Below are 14,947 nucleotides of genomic sequence, written 5' to 3'. Positions count from 1 at the left end.
AAATACTCTGAGGTTTGCAGTTTTAATGAAACAGAATGTGGAGAATATAATGGGATAGAAATACTTTAGAAATGCTCTTTATGCAAGAGATGACAAATCGTGTCTCTATCACTAACATGAGCAATAGGCTCCAAAGCCATGACCACGGCATGCTTGGTTACAGAACCCCTTTATTCCTTCAGAGCCGTGTTTATGGTACGTGTCCCACTGTTTAAAGCTGCCACCTTCAGTCCACTGCAGTTTGTTTTGGAACCACCGACCTAACACGCTTGTAAAATTGATGAGGTTGTTCACAGGCTGTTGCTTAGGGGACGGTTGGGAGGGCGGCGGTTCTTTGTCAGGTGATACGGTTGGACTGCACAAACATATCAAGTGATGGTGGATGAATTTATTTTTGAGCTGGATCCTCGCTGGCCTTGTGCGCTCCCACCAGTGTAATCTTTTAAAACAAAAAAAGACAAGATAATTTTCCTTGTGCTATGTATGAACTGTTTGTAGTGTGTGTACATAATTCATCTGCAGTGAGTCTGTTCAGAGTGGACTTGATAGCAGCCCAATAGAAGCGAGGACAGATTGGGTGTTTACTTTCAGGAGTGGAGTCCCTTCTTGCTGCTGGACAGTTTTTGGACTGTGTGTACGTCTGTCTTAAAGAGCCAGGAGAAAGTAAAGACTTACCACAACTCTCTTTAATCCAATATGGGGAAATCCTATTATAGCGCAGGTTGGGTAGTATGTGTTGCCTCTAGCTGTTTATGTGGCTTTTCCTTTACTTACATTAAACTTTCAGCAGGCGTCTGTAGTTTCCAATTGTACTGTGAATGGGTAAACGTTTTAATATTTGTATTTAGGGTATTTGGAAAGGCATGCTAGATCGAGTCTGGTGTTTTTTTGTGTTAAAAAAAGCATGCAGAGCAAACAGAAAGACGGAAAGTTGTGGCTCAATATTTCCTTAAAGACTGGGGGAAAAAAAGTGCCTGCTGAGTATTTCATCATTACTGACACTACTTCCCCCAGTTTGACATCGAGACAAACTCTCCCTGGCTTCCAGCATAAAGAGTTTCCTTTTTTTCCCCCTCTCTCATTCACTGTCCTCTCCAGTGAGATTCTCAGGCATTTGCTCAAACAACCTGTCAGCTGACTGTGGCGACTCTCCACGGAGCCCTAAACTCTTCCAGTGACGGTGCTCTCTGTCTCTGCTTGTGTTTGTTGAAGACTAGGAGTTTTATGCCCCGCTCGCTCTCTCTCTCTTTCTCTCCCTCCCTCTCTTTCTATCTCGCTAAATCCAATAAGATGAGCTTTCTCTGAGCCGCCTGCGGGAGAATTAACTCCTGCTGTCAAGCGGCTTTTTGACTTCTGACATTTCCGCGCTCACGGCGACAAAAAAGTTCCAAGAGTTTGGATTTGTTCTATTTATTTGCGAAGAGAACGGAAGAGATGGCGCGCACCGGCGGATCCAAACGCGCAACTTGTTATTGTTGTTGTTGCCCGAGCGCAGTCAGGCGCAGGAGTTGAATGAAGAAAGATCGCAACTTTTCCCGTCTTCGCCAGAAGCGCACCGAATGGACTGTTCGCTGTAGGTCTTCCTTAGTTGTTTTTTTTTTTATTTTTATTTTATTTTTTTAGCTTCAGGGGTTTTTGTTGCTTCAAGTTTGGGGATCGAGAAAAGTCGCAGAGGAAATAATTAGCGGAGCTGCGCTCAACATGGCTGCGTCGGAAAAAGGTAAGCATTAAGGGACGTCGAGGATGTACACTAATTAACTCCAAAAAAAAAAAAAAACTACATTGAGATGAGCCGTCTGAATAAAAAGCATTTTATTTCAGGGCGTATTTATATATTTATTTATTTATTAGCGGAGATTATGGTAATGGAGCATAAAAACTATATGTTTGTGCCGATTTAGTGTGTTTGTACTTGAATGGGTCTGTGAAATGTTACTAAAAAAAAGAGGTGGATTGCTTGTTTAGTCAAGTCAGGCAAAAAAAAGTGTAGAAAATACAGGAAGTTGTACGAAGAATGTAGAGCTCATTGGTTTAATGTAGGTTGTGTTATTTATTCAATTTGAAACATTTGGAAATTTGATGGGAACATAAAAAAACACACAATTTAGTTTCTTTTTTGTTTTGTTTTTTAGCACTTGCCTGAATTGCACATAGTTCCTGGATATAATTTAATGATTCTTTAATGGAAACCGTTCATTTAAATGAACCACAGCAATACTTAGAATAATAGATATTACAATTATGATAAGCAGTTTCATTATGTCCTCCCACGTCAAGCCTCACTAGATGTTGCCCTGGAGTTGCATCCAATGCCCCACACTGCAAGTGAGAAAATTCTGTTACATTTTGTCAGAATCCACCATTGTTTAGGGGTCACTGAAGTAAAACTCTGCTTCAAACATGCCATTTTAAGTTGTTCAAAATGACATGGCATGCAGATAACAAAGATTGGTGTTCTAATACACAAAATGTCATAAATTACATTTTATGCTTCCCTAATTACTGTTAGTAGTGCCACATTCAGATGTGCAACCCAAATAATAATAATAAAATGACCTCTTTTTGATAAATACTGATGGAGGGGGAAAAATACATAAGTTAGCTTACACATGCACCTTTAAATAAACACGTTAAAATGCAATTTGAAAGTTTTAGCACATACGTGTCAAACTCAAATCGTCATAAGTTTTTATGTGACCCTCCAGATTCTACACAAATAGAACCTACAAGATAACAGTTGTGTGCTGAAATATTATATTATCAATCAAATCAAAGCCGTTTTTCATGTATACTTCCAGATGTTACCATCGAAGAGAGATAGTAGCATAATTTCTCTTCAATGATGAGAAATGATGTTGTTATCATTTCTCATGAGAACATGAGAAATGATGGTAACATAATTTCTCATGATGTTGCCATGAGAAATGGTAGGTAGTTTTATGCAAATAAAACTATCTAAACTATTCTAACAGTTTAGGTAGTTTTATTCACATTTTTTATGTATTATTGTTGTGTATCATGTTCTTTTTTTCACATATGTGGACCATGAATCTGATGAATAAATCAATCAAATCATATTTTCTACTACATCCGCCCCGTTGAAGACATTTGTGATCTTCATAAGGCCCAACATAAAAATGAGTTTGGTTGATACTCCTGTTTTTTGGATTCTAAGTTACCAAAAGTCGCTCATTCTCTGGTGTTTGCTATTGCAGCTGATCAGCTTAAATCATTTGTGATTTCGCTGACCCAAATACAGCAAATATCAGACACTGTTTAAATAAAACAGTGTCTGATATTTACTGTCAATGTACATCTATTAGTGAAAAAATGGCTACAATTTAAACATTGACTATAGTTCAAAACACAAAATCAATAGAATCAATTGGAACTGTAGCATTTTCTCATTTTTTTTTTCTTTGCTTGAACACTCTTCTCGTTCCGTCAGTTTTCCACCACATTTTTTTTTTTTTTTTTCATTTTTAAAGAAAATAAAGTAAAACGAGCCTTTTTGCAAAGGAAAAAAACCCCCACAGATTTCCTCCGTTATTTGTAGTTTAGAGTTGGGTTTTATTTTGAAATCAGACTCCGGAAGTGCTCTTATGCCGCTGCCTTGACGCCGGTTAGTGGCGTCTGCTCGGAGTGCGGCAGTGCTGAAGGCAGGAGGGGGAGGGGCTGCGGTGAAGGAGCACAGTGTTGCAGGCAGGACAGAGACGGACATGAGGGAGAAGGGGAAGCACTACGGCCGCTCCGGCGGCTTCATTGATCGGCGTGTCATCGTCCACCGGTCCGCCGATAGAGGTGCGATGCGCTGCTGAACTTTCCGTTTCTGTATTGTTTTTCTGGCTTTGCTTGTCTTCTGTGTTTGAGTGCTGTGATGGGAGGTGCGTTTGATTATTATTATTATTTTTTTTTTTTTACAGGACAGCAGCAGATTTACCGCAAAGTTGCTTTATTGCTGCCTCTCCTGAGGTTTTCTGTTAAATCCTCTTCCTAACCTCTGAATGAGCTGCAGTCATTTGTGATTCACGTTGTTGTATGCCACAGTCTATTGAACAGATTCAAATAAAAGTAGCTGTAGGCTGTGTATCTGCAGTGATGTTTTGGGTTCAACGTCACAGTGCTGCTGATAATTGCCCCCAGTGCCTTTATAAGTGCTCTAATCAAATAAGAAAGAGATGGATGCTGGCTGTTCTGGTTTATTTTCCCTCTCTGAGGTGCTGCATCGCCTCCTCCTTTATCTGTTTGTGAAGTTAACAGCTGGATGTTGTGATTTCAAATCCCACCCCCACCCGCACCCCCCTCCAGGTGAGGATGCGATGACCGGTGACACTGACAAATACCTGCGACCTCAGGACCTCAAGGAGCTGGGGGACGATTCTCTCCCGCAGGAGGGCTACATGGGCTTCAGCATAGGAGCACGCTCTGCCAGGTAGGCACCTGTCATTTGAGTTAAGTTTTTATTTAATCTAACTGAATTATCGGGAGATTGTTGATGCAGAAATCACATTCATTATAGATTTATAACTACTGCATTGGCCGCTGCTGTACAAAACCGAAGCATGTTGTGAAGTATTTAGCTTTCTGGTTTATCTGAACACAAAACAAGTAAAGATTAATATAGAAGTCACCTCAAAACAAGAGCCTGGAAAGTTGCCATCTAACGATTCAACCTGACAAAAAAAAAAAATGATTCAGCGTTTTGCCTGACCTCATTCAAACGCCGGCCAGAGCTACGAAACGACCCAGAGTGTAGCACGGTGTAGAGACGAGCCGCATGAGTGCACTTTTCAAAGAGACTACAAAAGGTTGTTGTGGAAAACTGGCAGGCTACAGGAGAAAACACATCAGAGGCTATTGTTTCTATAGTGACAGATGGCAGATGTACCGTGATGGCTAGATTGATAAAAAAGGAAACGGAGAGCGGCGACAGGAAGCTGCTAGCATCAGCAGGGCTCGGCAAACAAGGGAAACCCAGAATTACATGGAAAGATTCCATGTAAACAAGTTTTTTTTATTTTGTTTTGGTTTTTTTTTATGGAAAAGTCTCAGTAGTTGCTAAATGTAGTTGCTGTTCAAATGTTAAGTTACCGAACAATGAAAGGATTTACTTTTATTTTATTTATCTATTTTTTTGCTTCACTTTTTGTGTTTAATATTAGAGATGAACGGATCCAATATTACTCACGTTTTGCTGAACTTTGACTAGCTGACACCAAATTTATCTGATTCCAGTTTCAATTTTAGAAAAATATAATGAACCAGGTTTAAAATATCTCTTTCCAAACTTCCTGCCAAGAGATGCCAGTTATTAAGAAATCAAGGTGACGCCACAGCTTGTGTGAGGAGTTATTTCTTTGTTTTGCTAAAACTTCAAAAAGAAGATACATTAATTGCACTATTAGTTATTTGTTGTATTGTATTAGTTGATCTTTTCAAACTATCTTTTGCAACTAGTTTGATTAGCATGGCTAGCATTAGCTGTAGACATTCACAGGATTGTTGCATCATCAGAAACATCCCAGAAGAGAACTGGACCGTAAATTTTACGTTAGCATTTCTAACTTTAAATTGTTCACATAAAAAATGTACAGTATGTAAAACTGAAGTCACGTAAAATTCCTCCTCAAAATGCATTTCTACTCCTCTAAAACTGGATAAACTTTACTTGCCAACTATTCAAATGTCTCTTTACAAGAATGTGAATGTTGTGAAATATATTAAATAATGTATTATTGATCTGTGTTTATGTATGACGCTGAGCAAGGCCTTTGCTTTCCCTTACCTTTCTGTTTATACATCGACATTGCATGGTTTTGCTTTTGCTGGGCTGCACACACATACACACATTCATACAAATCTAAACAAAATGTGCTTAGAGTAGTGCAACCATGCAAAAGCACAGCATCAGTGTCCTATGTTTAAAGAAAAGTCATATCATGCCTAAATATTTTCAAAATGCTTTGCTTTTCACTGTTCTGTTTTTTTTCTTCTTCTTGTTTTCTTGTCCCTCATTCTAGCCCTAGGATCAGGTAAGAAAAGGGCAGCAGTATCAGTAGCAGTAGTAGGAAGCATAAATGTGAGTCGTGTCTTTCGTGTATTAGAACCTCCACCTAAAGCCACAAGTCATCCTATTGCACATTGGTCTCATCGTGTTGCTGTTACAGCATTGCTCACATCATTTAGCTCCATCTAGCTGGTTAGCATTCATCACAGTTTCTCATCCCTGTTAACAATCATTCTTCACATGTGCTGTTTAAGTTTTAAAAGGAATTTGTGTTTTGGGTTACTGGTGTGGACAAAAAAAGATGAGAACGCACTGGTGGTGCTTTATTTTAGATTAGTTTATTTTAGAGATGCACCAATCTGAGAATTTGTGGCCAATTTTAGCTTATTTCTGTTTCACTTCAAGTTTTGCAAATATAAAATATTAAAAATAAATATTTATGTAGTTCCTGACAATGTAAAACAACTATCTTTAAAAACATGTTTCGTCATAATATCATCAGCTTCATAAAATAGTGGGATACGTCATATTTTTCCCAAAAGTGATTTTGGGGGGAAAAAAAATAAAAAAATGCAAATAAAAAAAAAAATAACCCATTTGTATTTCTTCTCCACCATTAGCAGGGTTAATGTGACTAGCATTGCTAACTGTCAAAATGAGTCTCTTTGTACATTTACTCTCAATAGAGTAGATTTGTTTCTTAGCTGAGATTTCCCCCAAATTGAAAAAAAATAAAAAATCCAAATCAAACTTGAAGGGTTTGTTTTGTCCCTTCAAAAAGCCAAAACAGACAAATTTTGCTTCCTGCTATATGGTACCATAACATCTCCCTCCTAGTTTTAATCAAGTAGCAGTCTCCAAGAGCGACCCACATGACTCTGCAAAAACATCTCTTTATTTTTAGAAGCAGAACAGCTTTTGTTCTTTCCCCTGACTTCATTTTTAAACACCTCGCTGATACGGAAAATGTGGACAACTTTCACACGGAAAAGTGTTGTTGTTAGCATAACATGTTAACATTTAGGTACGGTGTTTTTCGCTGACCAAAACAAGATGGATTTTTCAAACAGTAAATGGCCTGACTCTGGTCACCGGCGTAATTCTCCGTGCATCTCTGGTTTATGTTCTTTTTTGTTTTCTTTTTTTTTTTCAGTTTTGATTGTGTGGCTTAACCACTTCAAGTTTTCTTTAGTGTGTCACCAAGTGTAACTTCCAGGGATCAAAATGTCAGCATATATCCCCAAGTAACTGAACTCCTCCCAGGATTATTCTAGATACTGTGATGGTTTGCAGAGATGGAACGCTTACACGCTGACGGATTGGCATGGCTGAGACACACACTCACATGCACATTTGGCACTTAAATGGATGCACAATGACTCAACAGTCAGCAGTTGTGTTTGTGTGTCCGCACCCACTCCCCCAGCAACTGGAAACCGCCAGAACGCTGATATATTCCCATGCAGATGTTGAAGAGAAAAAGAGGAAGAGGCGTGCAGAGTGGGGAGCCTCCAGCAAAATAACTCGACTGGTGTACCAATAGGAAGTAGGAGAGCAGAAAAGCATGTGGAAAGAGCGAGACCGAGGAGAAAAAGTAGAAATGCCTTCTCGAGATGGTGCATCATAGCTGTGAAGGCAGAAGCACTGCTACGCAGAAATAGACAGTTGAGAGCTCCAAAGGTTAGAAAGAAACGAAGAAAAGTGAGGGGAGAAGTGATGTACAGAATGAGAAAGAGGAGGAAGCTGTGAAAAACAAACAAGGTCCTGGTGTGAACAGAGAGGGGCGAGGGGGACGCCATGCCAGCGGGTCCATTCAGTCCGTACAGAGTTGCTTGGTTACTTCGACAGTGTGGGCAGGCTCTGCTGAATAAGGGCCTTCTCTCTCTGCTGAATAGTGTGCCCACTTAAACCCGCTGAGCTCTGCAATTTCTCTGCGCCCCCCACCCCCATTTTACACTCACACACATGGCGCATCAATACACAAACACAGTACACTGTCCCGGGAAACACAGCAGTAAGATGTCAGCCTTTCGTTGTGGGTGTTTAATCATTTTCAGAGGCACTGATTAAGTGCAGTCCTCTCAGTGACTAGTAAAAATATTTATACTGTTTGTCACGTATTTTATTGGGATTTTATGTGACAGCGCAACATATTGTGTCACATGACTGTGAAGTGAAAGGAATACTTGGTTTTTATTTTATTATTTTTGAAATTCTAATCTTAGTGGTTTGGGACCATTTACTTTATTACCTCTAAATAAAATCCAGGTTCTATTCAATAAACACAGTCACCTGTGTGTATTTACACCTGAAAATTCAGCTCTTCTGGGAAGGTGTTCTCTTTTATGGACTATGTGGCCAGAACAACCTCATTGTTAAATAAACATCCATGAATTTAAAGCTTGCCACAGGCCCTTTTTTGTCAGATGAGACCAAAATCGTCTCTTTAGCCTAAACTGTTAAGATTATATGTGGAAGAAAACAAATCTTGTTCATCTCCTGAAAACACTATCGAGATAGTGTTGGTAAAATATCCCAAAACATACAACTTCATTTCAAAAATGCTCAAGCCATGTATTCATTTTCTTCCTCTTGACAAATGTGCACTACTTTGTGTTAATTTAATTGCATGAATAGTTTAATGTATTTAAACAGCAAAGTTTAAATACATTAAACTTTGCTGTATGATGTACTGTTTGATATAGAAGTCCACATTTCTCATCAGGTCTGTGTGGCAAAAGAGTAAAGGAATCTACAGTGCTGCATCAATGCTGCAGAAATAGTCACCCATCATTGCACGCAGCAGTAAAACAGACTGCAGCAAGGTTGAGGGTAAAACATGCTTCACTTTTCTGAAACAGGCCGAAGAGGGCCAATATTACAACAAAGTCAATTTGACAGCTGAGACCTTGTTTCTTTTTCAGTTTTGTGAAAATGTAAAATCTTCTCACTGTCACCTCTCAACCAGGTGCCGAAATGTAAGATCCACTAATCCCTCACGTTTCATCGTTTTGACCTCTAGTCTAGTTTAGCTGTATCCGTGCTCATGATGCACACCCACCACACCTTCCCAGAAAAATATTCTCAGCACTTTTTTTCCCCTCTCTGCTCTGGCCAACTTTCCCTCTTTTATCTGCTAAAGCAAACAAGCTGACCTCAGTCTCATTTCCATCTCTGAGCAACCTGCTACAGTATCTCTTCCTCCTCTCACTACAGGCTCTTCTGCCTCTTCCCATTTTCCTCTTGACAACTGGACTCTTCTTTCGTCCAGCGACTAAATTCTGGTTCCCTGGAGGTTGCATATTGTAATGGAGTTCTTGCTCTCTGTTTTGTGCCCCGTTCTCCTGTCCATCACTTGTTGTTGCCCGTGGCGCCGGGTTGCATGGTAACATGTAGCCTCCACTCATTCAGTTCGGATAGGTCCAACACTCTCAACCGGAGCTCCTTTGCCAGAGACAGTATGATGATTGAGGAGATCCTGGCCCCCACAAAAGACACAGTAAGACAAAAGTTCTCTTCCTTCTTGCCGTCAGTTATTTCCTTTGTCAGGATCTTTCGCTGACAGTTTTAAAAAAATGAGATGTGTGTTGTTTTGAGAATTGCTGGTAAACGCCTGACGGGCTTCGCAACTTTCATGCTTTCTGTTTTTCCGATAAAAATCGAGTCACAAGGCAGGTTGAGAAGTTTAAAGCAGGATGCTTTTTCCTGCACAGGCAGAAGCAGTGTTGAGATTATGCTGGCTTTAGCCATAGCAGTCAGATTAAGCATCATCCTTAACAGAGAGTGTATTTAAAGAGGCCCAGAAAACTTCTTTAACTTCGATTTGAACAGGAGTTTATTTTGCTTGGTTTTTTTTTATTATTTAAAAATGTGTGTTTTATACATTTCCAATGTATTTGATGATTCAATACAATAAATTGTAATCGGATCTAGAACTCCTTTTGGTAATCATTAATCAGTTCATTTTACTGCCCGTTGTTCCAAGTGCAAACTATAAACTGATGTTTTTAATCTTCCCTAAGCTTCAGAGTGTCTGTAAAGACATTTCCTACCTGGTCGACCCACTTAATAAGGTATTCACCATGACAGATGTCGGGCTTGTTCAAAAGCCTTTTTTGGTTTTGAGTCAGTGTCACGGTGCTTCGTCGTCCATTTGTTTTCAGTGTATTTTTTGTACATCTGTTTGTTGTGGAATCAAATCATTGCAGTTATTGTTTTTTTGTTGGTTTTTTTCCATTTCCCTGTCGGTGGACATCAATTCATGAATGTACACGATCCTTTTTTATGATGTTTGATCGGAGTTCTCTTCATGTCTTCATTTGTCTTTCCATGAAGATTGACTAGTTGGCTTTGTTCCTAGTTACTGTATGTTATCTGTTGTGTCTTCATGTGCAAGAAAAGGTTGTCAGACTGTGTACTTTAAATGTTCCATCAGTTTCTGACCATTTTCACCCTTCTACATTTTGTACTTTGCTAGTTTTTGGTCTTTGTGCCCAATTTGTTAAACTATTTTAACAACCTTGTGCCATGGGAGGTTTAGTACCAACCAGACGTCAGGTCGTCATGGGGATGTTCCAGGCCCACTTTGCCAACCAGTGGGAAAAATGTTCTATTATCCAGTTAAACAAATTATTGGACTCTGTGTACAAATTAGGGGCCTAGATGTCTCTACAACATGATCTTCTTGCGGTCCATATTCCCATTTAGTGATGAAATAGACATTTTGCCTAACTTACTGCTTCAAAGTTGAAACATTTGAGAAATATAATGTATGCATGTGCTGAGGTTTTTTGATGTAACTGGCTGCACAATGTAGTCCTATCGACTCAAAGTGTTCTTTGGATAGTTACCTATAATGTTGTTTAAATCTCTTAAAGCGGATCTTTAGGGAGCCTCTCGTTAAATTTTAATTTGAAATCTGATCGGGGCTCACTCAGACCTTGAATGGTTCTACACCGAGCAGATAGTGTCATGAAATCATAGGGAAAGGGGACTTTCTGTCCATCCACTGACTGCTGTCTTTTTTTGTTTGGCTTCAGTCAATTTTTTCCACATTCCTCAGTGGTTTCTCCGCTGTCTGATCATTCTGACCTCCTCTGTCTCTTTATTCGTTTTTTTTCTCGTGTCCATGTTGTCCTCTCCGCCGTTTCATCCGTCTTTCCTCTACTCCACGCCCAGCACCTCGCAGTGACCAGGGACCACAGTTCGGACTGCATGCGACGCTACAGCTGGACTCCGGACACCATGGACCACAGTCACAACACCGTGTCCAGCCCCATTCACTCTGGGTAAGAGCACCTGTGCTGCCTCATCTTCTCTGCCGACGTTATGCTTCTAGCACATTTAGAAATAACGCTACTGCACAAAACTACCGTTGAAAACTCCTATTCAGCAAAGCCTGCAGCACCAGATGTGGTGCTGTTAGATTCTGCAGTTCTGCTACTGTAACCATTACATTGTTACTGCTACTTAGAAACGCACTTCATTTGCTGAAGCCCTTGTGTAACACCGCACACCTAGAGACACGGCCCAGAAGCAGGACTCGACTGGCCGATGCTCTGCTATTTTAATCATTAGTCAAACAAAACTGCAGGCTCTAAATGAGCTCATTCTCCATCGGGCTAATGTGTTTCATTTGGATCCGGTGATAAGATGCCGCTTTCATGTCCCTGTGCACACTTTGAATATGTGACATCATAAAGTGCTGAGGCCTGCTTTAAGCAAACTGCGCTGTGTCTGCACGGATATTAGCCGGTGTTATTTAGAGACAAAATACGGCGACGTGTCACGTCCAACTTTGGTTCTATTTTTGTCTTGTGAATTTGTACATGTAGCTGTTCCTTTGTTCCTCGCCGTCGTATCCGCAGTGTGTGTTATTTATTTGGTTGCTTGTCTTTTTTTCCTCACTTCTAGTTTTTAGGCATCTTTCATCCCTATTCCCCGTTACAGATCCAAATAGAGCTTCTGAGACTTTGATACTAAATCTAGGTTCTGGGGGCGCACTGCCTCCATGTGTTTACTTTTGCAGCGTCTCGTCCCCACTCGCTCAGTACGACTCCAGGTGACGACTGAGTTCGCTGCTCACAGCCACAGTGTCGCAGTGATGTCACTCACTCCTCCACCTCTCGCCTCATCATTGTTCCTTTTTTGTTTTGTTTTTCTCTTCTCTGTCCAGTCTGCGCTCGTCTCATCCGTGTCGTCTGGTGTTTCATTTTGCAGTGCGTAGACAAGTAGAAGTGTGTTGGGAGTCTTTGCTCTCTCACTCTCTCTCACTGTGCACGTCAGAAATAGGAACTGAAAAATAACTTTCAGCGATCCTGCCACAGTGTATCCCCACCTTGAACCATTTCAAATGCTGTCATGTGAAATCCTCAAACCTCAAAGAATTTTATTTTGATATTTTATAATGGATAAGCACAGAGTTGGGTGGTGGGGCGGGGGACTCTAAGGAGGAATGAAAAGGGTAAATCATTTTTCAAGTTTATTTAATACTCAGAATAAAAACATTTTTGCTCTACCAGCTTTGCAAACCTAAAGAATAAAATTCTTGCCATTTTTTACTTTGAAAAGTAGCTTCTTCTATTTGTGAAACTGAATGGAAAGCATCTGTCAGATTTTCAAGAATCCCCACATCATGAGAGTGAAACCACCATGTTCCACCACTACACGCAGGCTTATGCATTAAAGCCAAAAAGTTTCATTTTGGTCTTATACTGAGGTTAAAGAAGTGGACTAGTTGCTTTGTTTTCCTTGCATACAATAAATTGGGTTGCATTTAAAAGATGCTACATGTTTTCAATTTTTATTTGTAAAATATTTTAGGGGAACGGGGGGAGGTGTCCTTCTCCTACCACTTCCCAGGTACACGCTGATTTATGGATGCTTTACACACCGAGGTTTGCGGATGAAACATGAATATATGAAAAAGTTCAAAAGGTGTGAATACTTTATAAAGACGCAGTGTAACAAAGTAGAGTAAAACTAGTATTTACACCTCGACAATATCTTCATCCTTTCTCATATTCTGAGTATGGGGTGCCACAAATAGCTTGTCGTGTCACAAATAGGACGCATAAGATGGGGGTCTTGTTACCTGATCTTGGTGAAAACAAACATTTGTGGAAATCGTTGTCTATCTAATCACCGAACGCTGCTTTTGAGGGGCTTTGACATGCATCTCATCTTCAGGCTTAGAGCTGGAAAACAAACTTTCCGCCACATTCATAACACCCCCCCGTTGTTTCAGGCAATGTTTGATGTCCTATAAAAAAAAAAAAAAGATGGCTGACAGTGAAAACTGTCAAGTTTCACAGCTCAAAGCATCTTTTGTTCTTTTTTTCATTTTTTATCTCTCTCTCTCTTCTAGTTAATTTACTGCCTTCCTCTTGCTTTATTTGGGTGTCCGGGTATCACAGCATGGAAACCGTTCACCTTACCATGTGTCCATGTCTGCCCTTATTTCATAGGCTTCCCCTGTTTTTCTGAATTGGTCCTCATTATTCTTGCAGGTTCTTGGTCAGCTTCATGGTGGACGCCCGTGGCGGTTCAATGAGAGGAAGCCGCCACAATGGGTTGCGCATCATCATTCCTCCCAGGAAGTGCACAGCGCCTACACGCATCACCTGCCGCTTGGCTAAAAGGCACAAACTGGCCTACCCTCCACCCATGGTGGAAGGGGAGGGCCTGGTCAGTCGGTTGGTGGAGGTTGGACCTGCTGGCGCTCAGTTCCTTGGGTAGGCTACTAATAAGGCAACAATTAAGTCCTTGTCATAGCACCATGACTGATTGGCCTGTTTGGGAGTTCTTGAGTAGCTCTTTAAACATAGCTCTCCTGTTTTCTTCCTCAGTCCAGTTATTGTGGAGATTCCTCATTTTGGTTCAATGAGAGGGAAAGAAAGGGAGCTAATTGTGTTAAGGAGTGATAACGGCGACACTTGGAAGGAGCACCAGTTTGACACCAGGCCAGAAGATCTCACTGAACTGCTAGCTGGGATGGAGGAAGGTAACAATGATCTTTTACTAAATCTGAAAGTAAAAGTGATCAGATTATAAAAAAAATCTATTGCGAGGACCACACACATGTCCATGTAGGGGAAACTAAACAATAAATGAATTAAAAAAATACTTCTCAAACTTTGTGAAAGTGAATGCATAGCATTATGCTCTCTCTCAGTAGTGTTAGGGATGGAGGCGTATTTATTTAGTCAAATCTAGCATTTAATATTTAGCACCAAAGATGGAAAGAGAACTGTCGACTCTAATTAAATGTAATAAAACACTTTTTTCTTTCTTTTTTTTTTTTTTTGGCAAACAGAGATGGACAGTCCGGATGAGTTGGAGAAGAAGCGCATCTGCCGCATCATCACCAGGGATTTCCCCCAGTATTTTGCTGTGGTGTCCAGGATCAAGCAGGAGTCCAATCACATGGGTCCAGATGGAGGAGTGCTGTCCTGCAGCACGGTGAACATGGTCCAGGCCTCGTTCCCGCAGGGGGCTCTAACCAAGAGGATCCGCGTGGGCTTACAGGTACAAAAAGACTCCTCTGATCGTCTTAAATAAAGTCTGCAGATGCAGTCCACTCACTTACTTAGACTTGACCTAGCTTTGTCAAAAATCTCATTCTACCTAACTTCCCTGCCTCCTTTAATTTGAGATAAGTATTTTAAAACGTTCTGTTCTTGCTTCATTATGTTGGTTCCTGTGTTTCTGTGCAGGCTCAGCCGGTGCCAGATGAGCTAGTTAGGGCGGTTCTTGGAAACAGAGCCACTTTCAGCCCCATTGTCACCGTGGAGCCCAGAAGGAGAAAGTTTCACAAGCCCATCACCATGACGATCCCCGTACCTCCCAGATCGGCAGAAGGTCATCCCAGCGGCCAGCGGGGCGAATCTGCGCCGTGCTTGCGTTTGCTCTGCAGCATCACAGGCAAGTTAGCGTGCAGAT

At 40.7% G+C, this 14,947-nt stretch overlaps 1 protein-coding gene across 1 annotated transcript in view; it reads left to right on the top strand.

Moving 5' to 3' along the window:
• LOC122842130 (ankyrin-3-like) overlaps positions 1-14,947 on the top strand; it is a 90,229-nt gene that overhangs the window by 47,675 nt on the left and 27,607 nt on the right. The window contains exons 25-34 of the mRNA XM_044135728.1: positions 4,309-4,432; positions 6,021-6,032; positions 9,404-9,506; positions 10,030-10,080; positions 11,186-11,295; positions 12,036-12,068; positions 13,516-13,740; positions 13,855-14,009; positions 14,322-14,533; positions 14,722-14,929. Of these exons, the coding sequence (XP_043991663.1) occupies positions 4,309-4,432; positions 6,021-6,032; positions 9,404-9,506; positions 10,030-10,080; positions 11,186-11,295; positions 12,036-12,068; positions 13,516-13,740; positions 13,855-14,009; positions 14,322-14,533; positions 14,722-14,929 (1,233 nt within the window). The remainder of the gene's footprint in view (positions 1-4,308; positions 4,433-6,020; positions 6,033-9,403; positions 9,507-10,029; positions 10,081-11,185; positions 11,296-12,035; positions 12,069-13,515; positions 13,741-13,854; positions 14,010-14,321; positions 14,534-14,721; positions 14,930-14,947) is intronic.

Source organism: Gambusia affinis, linkage group LG13, assembly GCF_019740435.1.
Source record: "Gambusia affinis linkage group LG13, SWU_Gaff_1.0, whole genome shotgun sequence".
NCBI lineage: Eukaryota > Metazoa > Chordata > Actinopteri > Cyprinodontiformes > Poeciliidae > Gambusia > Gambusia affinis.
The sequence above is the reverse complement of the archived record's forward strand: the minus strand, read 5'-3'. Positions and strand labels throughout refer to the sequence as shown.